The sequence below is a fragment of the Grammomys surdaster genome, unplaced genomic scaffold (genome assembly GCF_004785775.1).
Source record: "Grammomys surdaster isolate TR1022 unplaced genomic scaffold, NIH_TR_1.0 125928, whole genome shotgun sequence".
Taxonomy (NCBI): domain Eukaryota; kingdom Metazoa; phylum Chordata; class Mammalia; order Rodentia; family Muridae; genus Grammomys; species Grammomys surdaster.
Window position 1 is genome coordinate 137,770 of NW_021620751.1, and position 8,946 is coordinate 146,715.

General features: G+C 39.2%; 1 protein-coding gene across 1 annotated transcript in view; it reads right to left on the reverse strand.

Moving 5' to 3' along the window:
* Positions 1 to 8,219, reverse strand: part of LOC114608607 (UDP-glucuronosyltransferase 2B17) — a 29,523-nt gene extending 21,304 nt beyond the window's left edge. The window contains exon 1 of the mRNA XM_028752606.1: positions 7,459 to 8,219. Coding sequence (XP_028608439.1) covers positions 7,459 to 8,182 — 724 coding nt within the window. The 5' untranslated portion in view covers positions 8,183 to 8,219. The remainder of the gene's footprint in view (positions 1 to 7,458) is intronic.
* Between the last annotated feature and the right edge of the window lie 727 nt (positions 8,220 to 8,946).

The window sequence follows — 8,946 nt, forward strand, 5'->3', positions numbered from 1 at the left end:
CTGGAGTCTAATTTCTTGAGTTCTTTGTATATATTGGATATTAGCCCTCTATCAGATGAAGGATTGGTAAAGATCTTTTCCCAATTTGTTGGTTGTCGTTTTGTCCTATTGACAGTGTCCTTTGCCTTACAGAAACTTTGCAATTTTATGAAGTCCCATTTGTCAATTCTCGATCTTAGAGCATATGCCATTGGAGTTCTGTTCAGGAACTTTTCCCCTGTGCCCAAGTATTCGAGGCTTTTCCCCACCTTCTCTTCTATTAGTTTCAGTGTATCTGGTTTTATGTGGAGGTCCTTTATCCACATAGACTTGAGCTTTGTACAAGGGGATAAGAATGGATCAATTTTCATTCTTCTACATGTTGTCTTCCAGTTGAACCAGCACCATTTGTTGAAAATGCTGTCCTTTTTCCACTGGACAGTTTTAGCTCCTTTGTCAAAGATCAAGTGACCATAGGAGTGTGGGTTCATTTCTGGGTCTTCAATTCTATTCCATTGATCTTCCTGCCTGTCTCTGTACCAATACCAGGTAGTTTTTATCACTATTGCTCTGTAGTACAGCTTGAGGTCAGGGATGGTGATTCCTCCCGAAGTTCTTTTATTGTTGAGAATAGTTTTCGCTATCCTGGGTGTTTTGTTATTCCATATGAATTTGAGAATTTCCTTTTCTAACTCTGTGAAGAATTGAGTTGGGATTTTAATGGGGATTGCATTGAATCTGTAGATTGCTTTTGGCAAGATGGCCATTTTTATTATATTAATCCTGCCAATCCATGAGCATGGGAGATCTTTCCATCTTCTGAGATCTTCTTCAATTTCTTTCTTCAGAGACTTGAAGTTCTTGTCATACAGGTCTTTCACTTGCTTGGTTAGATTCACACCAAGGTATTTTATATTATTTGCAACTATTGTGAAGGGTGTCATTTCCCTAATTTCTTTTTCAGTCTGTTTATCTTTCATGTAGAGGAAGGCTACTGATTTGTTTGAGTTGATTTTATAACCAGCCACTTTGCTGAAGTTGTTTATCAGGTTTAGGAGTTCTCTGGTGGAAGTTTGGGGGTCACTTAAGTATACTATCATATCATCTGCAAATAGCGATATTTTGACTTCTTCCTTTCCTATTTGTATCCCTTTGACTTCTTTTTGTTGTCTAATTGCTCTGGCTAAGACTTCCAGTACTATATTGAATAGGTAGGGGGAGAGTGGGCAGCCTTGTCTAGTCCCTGATCTTAGTGGGATTGCTTCAAGTTTCTCTCCATTTAGCTTGATGTTGGCTACTGGTTTGCTGTAAATTGCTTTTACTATGTTTAGGTAGGGGCCTTGAATTCCTGATCTTTCCAAGACTTTTATCATGAAGGGATGTTGAATTTTGTCAAATGCTTTCTCAGCATCTAGTGAGATGATCATGTGGTTTTTTTCTTTAAGTTTGTTTATATAGTGGATTACATTGATGGATTTCCGAATATTGAACCATCCCTGCATTCCTGGGATAAAACCTACTTGATCATGATGGATGATTGTTTTGATGTGGTCTTGGATTCGGTTTGCTAGAATTTTATTGAGTATTTTTGCATCGATGTTCATAAGGGAGATTGGTCTGAAGTTCTCTTTCTTTGTTGGGTCCTTGTGGGGTTTGGGAATGAGTGTAATTGTAGCTTCATAGAACGAATTGGGTAGTGTTCCTTCTGTCTCTATTTTGTGGAATAGTTTGAAGAGAATTGGTATTAGGTCTTCCTTGAAGGTCTGATAGAATTCAGCACTAAAACCATCTGGTCCTGGGCTTTTTTTAGTGGGGAGACTTTTAATGACTGCTGCTATTTCCTGAGGGGTTATGGGACTATTTAGATGGTTTATCTGCTCCTGGTTTAATTTTGGTACCTGGTATCTGTCTAGGAAATTGTCCATTTCATCCAGGTTTTCCAGTTTTGTTGAGTATAGGCCTTTGTAGTAGGATCTGATGATTTTTTTAATTTCTTCCGTTTCTGTTGTTATGTCTCCCTTTTCAGTTCTGATTTTATTAATTTGGATACTCTCTCTGTGCCCTCTGGTTAATCTGGCTAACGGTTTATCTATCTTGTTGATTTTCTCAAAGAACCAACTCCTGGTTTTATTGATATTTTGTATTGTTCTTTCAGTTTCTATTTGGTTGATTTCAGCCCTGAGTTTGATTATTTCCTGCCTTCTACTCCTCCTGGGTGTATTTGCTTCTTTTTGTTCTAGAACTTTTAATTGTGCAGTCAACTTGTTAGTGTGTGCTCTTTCCAGTTTCTTTTTGTAGGCACTTAGAGCTATGAGTTTTCCTCTTAGCACTGCCTTCATGGAGTCCCACAAGTTTTGGTATGATGTGTCCTCATTTTCATTGAAATCTAAAAAGTCTTTAATTTCTTTCTTTATTTCTTCCTTGACCAAGTCATCATTGAGTAGAGAGTTGTTCAGTTTCCATGTGCACATGGGTTTTCCATTGGTTTTGTCATTATTAAAGACCAGTCTTATTCCATGGTGATCTGATAAGAGGCAAGGGATTATTTCAATCTTTTTGTATCTGTAGAGGCTTGTTTTGTGACCAATTATATGGTCTATTTTGGAGAAGGTACCATGAGGTGCTGAGAAAAAGGTATATTCTTTTGTTTTAGGATGAAATGTTCTATAGATGTCTGTTAAGTCCATTCGGTTCATAACTTCTGTTAATGTCAAAGTGTCTCGGTTTAGTTTCTGTTTCCATGATCTGTCCATTGCTGAGAGTGGGGTGTTGAAATCCCCCACTATTATTGTGTGAGGTGTAATGTGTGTTTTGAGCTTTAGTAAAGTTTCTTTTATGTATGTAGGTGCCCTTGCATTTGGAGCATAGATGTTCAGAATTGAGAGTTCACCTTGGTAGATTTTTCCTTTGATGAGTATGAAGTGTCCTTCCTTATCTTTTTTGATTAATTTTGGATGAAAGTCGATTTTATTTGATATTAGAATGGCTACTCCAGCTTGTTTCTTGGGACCATTGGCTTGGAAAATTGTTTTCCACCCTTTTATTCTGAGGTAGTGTCTGTCTTTATCACTGAGGTGTGTTTCTTGTATGCAGCAAAATTCTGGGTCTTGTTTGTGTATCCAGTCTGCTAGTCTGCGTCTTTTTATTGGGGAATTGAGACCATTGATGTTAAGAGATATTAAGGAAAAATGATTGTGGCTTCCTGTTATTTTTGTTATTAGAGGTAAAGTTATGTTTGTATAGTTATCTTCTTTTGGGGTTGTTGGAAGATTACTTCCTTGCTTTTTCTAGGTTGTAGTTTCCCTCCTTGTGTTGGCGTTTTCCATCCATTATCCTTTGAAGTGCTGGGTTTGTGGGAAGATATTGTGCAAATTTGGTTTTGTCATGGAATATCTTGGTTTCACCATCTATATTGATTGAGAGTTTTGCTGGGTATAGTAATCTGGGCTGGCAATTGTGTTCTCTTAGGGTCTGTATGATGTCCGTCCAGGCTCTTCTGGCTTTTATAGTCTCTGGTGAGAAGTCTGGTGTAATTCTTATAGGTCTGCCTTTATATGTTACTTGACCTTTTTCCCTTACTGCTTTTAGTATTTTTTCTTTGTTTTGTGCATCTGATGTTTTGATTATTATGTGACGGGAGGTATTTCTTTTCTGGTCTAGTCTATTTGGTGTTCTGTAGGCTTCTTGTATGTTTATGGGCATCTTGTTCTTTAGGTTAGGGAAATTTTCCTCAATGATTTTGTTGAAGATATTTACTGGCCCTTTAAGTTGGGAATCTTCATTCTCATCTATACCTATTATCCTTAGGTTTGATCTTCTCATTGTGTCCTGAATTTCCTGGATGTTTTGAGTTAGGAGTTTTTTGCTTTTTTCATTTTCTTTGACAACTGTGTCAATATTTTCCACCGTATCTTCTGCATTTGAGATTCTCTCTTCTATCTCTTGTATTCGGTTGGTGATGCTTGCGTCTGTGACTCCTGATCTCTTTCTTAGGTTTTCTATCTCCATGGTTGTCTCCCTTTGAACTTTCTTTATTGTTTCTATTTCCAGTTTCAGATCCTGAATGTTTTTGTTTAATTCCTTCTTTGTGTTTTCTTGCATTTCTTTAAGGGATTTCTGTGATTCCTCTTTAAGGGCTTCTATCTGTTTACTTGTACTCTCCTGTATTTCTTTAAGGGAGTTACTTAATTCCTTCTTATAATCCTCTATCATCATCATGAGAAGTGATTTTAATTCTGAATCCTGCTTTTCAGGTGTGAAGGGGTGTTCAGGGCTTGCTATATTGGGAGAACTGGGCACTGATGATGCCAAGAAACTTTGGTTTCTGTTGCTTATGTTCTTGCGCTTGCCTTTCGCCATCTGGGTAACTCTAGTGGTACCTGCCCTCTCTGTGTAAGATTGGAATCTGTATTTCCAGTTATCTTGCTTATTGCAGAGCTCCTCGGAGTCCAGAGGTCTCTGTGGTCTTATGCCCCTAATCTCCCGGGTGGAAGAACTCCTGAGACTCAGGCCACCTCTTGGATCTGGTAATCCTTCTGTTCTGAGTGCAGTGGCTCCTCGGCTGCTCTGAGTGCAGTGGGTTCTCGATGACTCAGGATTCAGTTTCAGCTGCTCTGAGTGCAGTGGCTCCTAGATGACTCAGGATTCAGTTTCTCCACAGGACAGGAGCAGACCTACTCTGTGTCAGCTGCTCTGAGTGCAGTGGCTCCAGCTGCTCTGAGTGCAGTGGGTCCCTGATGACTCAGAATTCAGTTTCAGCTGCTCTGAGTGTAGTGACTTCTCGATGACTCAGGATTCAGTTTCTCCACAGGACAGGAGCAGACCTACTCTGTGTCTGCTCCAGTCCCAGGGACCAGGCAGGGGCCGAAGGGAAGTGGAATTCCGGAGGGGCAGGGTTTGGGTAGCTGCTGTGCCCTAGATGTCCCTGGCTCCCAGATGTATTTCTGGGGCCTAGGGAGTGAGATGGAGTTCTTACCAGCTGCTCTGAGTGCGGTGGCTCCTGGATGAATCAGGATTCAGTTTCTCCACAGGACAGGAGCAGACTAACTCTGTGTCTGCTCCAGTCCCAGGGACCAGGCAGGGGCCGAAGGGAAGTGGAATTCCGGAGGGGCGGGGTTTGGGTAGCTGCTGTGCCCTGGATGTCCCTGGTTCCCAGATGTATTTCTGGGGCTTAGGGAGTGAGATGGAGTTCTTACCAGCTGCTCTGAGTGCAGTGGCTCCTGGATGACTCAGGATTCAGTTTCTCCACAGGACAGGAGCAGACCGACTCTGTGTCTGCTCCAGTCCAAGGGACCAGGCAGGGGCCGAAGGGAAGTGGAATTCTGGAGGGGCGGGGTTTGGGTAGCTGCTGTGCCCTGGATGACCCTGGCTCCCAGATGTATCTCTGGGGCTTAGGGAGTGAGATGGAGTTCTTACCAGCTGCTCTGAGTGCAGTGGCTCCTGGATGACTCAGGATTCAGTTTCTCCACAGGACAGGAGCAGACCGACTCTGTGTTTGCTCCAGTCCAAGGGACCAGGCAGGGGCCGAAGGGAAGTGGAATTCTGGAGGGGCGGGGTTTGGGTAGCTGCTGTGCCCTGGATGTCCCTGGCTCCCAGATGTTTTTCTGGGACTTAGGGAGTGAGATGGAGTTCTTACCAGCTGCTCTGAGTGCAGTGGCTCCTGGATGACTCAGGATTCAGTTTCTCCACAGGACAGGAGCAGACCTACTCTGTGTCTGCTCCAGTCCCAGGGACCAGGCAGGGGCCGAAGGGCTGTGTTTACTTTTAAAGCAATATATAAATAAGACTTGTTTCATGTTTCCTCAATAATTTAAAACCATAGTTAAAAAAATAATCTAAAATCTAATATATGAAAAAGCACACATGTGTTTTTTTCTCTGCAAATTTTCAAAAAACTCTGTGTAAATATCACCACAAATTACATGTCCAAACCTCTCATCATGCTGTGTACCCTGGCCAGAATTCCCAGGATCATGATAGTTTATAGCCAGTCTTTATTCCTTACAGGGAACTGTAAATTTTATAAATGGATGGATTTGTGGTTAATGCTTCTAGTCTTGTTTCATATTATGGTATTTAATAGTATTTACACTATATAAACAATAACAATATGTTTAGAATTATGAGAATAGAAAGTTTTGGTTAGTCCTTCCTGTGGTCCATTTTTTTATTTTATTTTTTTATTGGATATTTTATTTATTTACATTTCAGATGTCATCATCTTTCCCCATTTCCCATTACTAGAACCCTCCCCCATTCCATGTCTCCTCCTCCTTTTGGCTTTTATACTATTTTAATAAATATATGCTACTTTAATGTATCTATTAAGGTAAGTTCTAGGTTGAGGTTTTAGCAATGCTACAGATGCAAATAGTCAAGGAACAAGCAAGACAATAAACACAAATAAAGAACAAGCAAGGCATTAAACATACTTACATGAACACTTCTGTGATCACTGTTTCTAAGGGCTTATCAGGATCACCGAAATATCTGAGCCAACTTCCCTGTCCTAGTCCAAAGTCATTTTCATGTCTGAAGCCTACTTCCTTGTTCTAGCCTCAAATTTAGATTCCTGTCTGAAATTACTTCTTTGTTTTTGCCTAATATTTAGATTCCTATCTGAAATTACTTCTTTGTTCTTGCCTAATGTCAGATTCCTGTCTGAAGCCCACTTTCTTTTCCTTGGCCAATGTTATATTCCTGCCAAGAAGCCCATTTCTTTGTCCTTGGCCCTTGTCAGATTCATGCCAAGCTGCCCCAAAGGCTTTCTGCCTTATGATAGTTTCGAGATTAGGGACTTTTTTTTTTTTTTACAAAATAAAAAGAAAACAATTTACATTTTATTTTTTCATTTACGTGTGTATGTATCTGCATGAATATTTGTTAAGCTTATGCCAGTGGCTAAGTATATCATAAAGGGCAGCTGTTTCCTTTGAAGCTGAACTTACAGGCACTTTTTGACCACTGTACTTGCATGGTGCTGGGAACAACACTCAGGTACTAAAACTGTACAGATACAATCTTAGTCCTTTGTCCATGTTTTCTGACCCTACATTTTCATTATAAATAAAGACACTGGCCTAGTGAAGAGAAAATAATTTTTCAATGGTATATACATATTGATGCTACAAAATATGTCATTCTTGAATCTCCATTAATCAAGATTAGTTGGTAATTGCTTAAGGACTTTCTAAAATAGAGGAAAACTTTTCAGTAAGTGAGCATGAGATCATTTAGGAACCTAAAAATTACATCTCTATGAAATTGTATAGCTAACCAAAATGTCTTGTATCAGGACTGCTACCTTCTGCTACTTGATCAATTATATGAGCTTTTTACAAGAGTTTGTGAGTTTTATAGTGACTATCATTATACATTTGGTCACCTATAGAAGATTACTTCACTTTTTATTTTATGGACATAACACTTTACATACACGTGAAACAGGTTTTCAAGCTACTGAGAAGAAATGTAACTTACCCAAATATTCACTGTAAAATGAATCCCATTTCTTGGCATTAAATGTCTGGAACCAAAAGTCAAAATAAAGCATACATATCATATTTTTTACTCTTTCTATAAATGTCATTTGGCCACCTAATCCTGACAAAATTACAGGTACATAAGAGGGAGGGAGTATAAATCTTCCACTGGACTTTTCAATCTGGTAGCCTGGAGAGAAGCGAAGACTGTAGAGAAAAGGAATCTGGAGCAGTTCAGCTATCAGCTCCCCACAGGAAGCAACAGGATCCGACAAAAGGACATCAAACTTGGATTCCTGTAGTTTTGTCATGAGCTGTTTGTTTGAAACAACATCTTTACAAAGATTTTGATAATAATCAGAAAACTCATCAATCATATTTTGCAGTAAAGGAGAATATGACAAACACGTATCTCGTGGAACCTCATAAGTCCACACGTCCACAACCCTTATGAAATATTTTTCCAGATCATCTTTACTGACAGAGGTAGGAAAAGTTTCAAACTTGAGGCCAGGTGATTTTTTGGGATCAAGAAAATAGTAAGCTGAAGGTTTCAGAACAGTGACTTCATGGCCCCTCTGAACAAGTTCATCCAGTATTATCTTTATGTTCATCCAGTGACTGAATTCCATCGGCCACACCAATACCTTTCCACAGTTCACAGATCTGAAGCAGCAACTCATCTGCAGCAGGAGCAGAGCAGAAATCCACTTTCCATGCATTCTGAAAATCACAGTCCTTCTCTTCTCACTTTGTTCCTTTCTGCCACTGCTTGACCTTTTATCGAAGAAGCTTTAGCTCAGAGGTTAAAATATAACTTGCATTGCTCAAGCTGATAAGTAAATGACTATTACTATGGTGGTAGGGAAAAACAAAGTGAAGAACGATTTTAATTAAAATTGTCCTGTGTACATGAGCATGTTTAATGTCTCTTTTATGATGGAGTGTTTTCAATAAGCCAAGAAGTAATAACTTCATGTTTAATTATTAGTGGTACATAGATATTAGAATATTCTAAAATCTCTCACAAAACTAGTGACATCATAATGTGCCTGATTTTTGAATTCAACTTTATATAAAAATGAAAACATATTAATTTATGTAGTTTATAATTATATCTTCCACATAATGAATGAAAAATGTTTGTATTTGTGTTGATCAATATAGTTATATAATCCAATACTACAATATAAGTGTATGACAGATATTTTATGGTATACTTGCAGTAAACCATAAACAGCCTGATGACAAGTTTGTAAGAATTGCATGAGACATAGTTCCCTCATTCAGTCCTCCCTTCAGTGCAGTCACAAAACTTGGAAATACAAAGCAGATATTCCACTGGCCTCTTCCATAAAGGGCCAAAGTAAAAAGGGATATGTTGAGATTCTACCACATAGATGTGAGGTAGAATTCTGTGAACATTGAAGAGCTGTTGCACATACAAATCCCAGTAGAAAGGACTGTATGCTCAAAACTTGTCCAA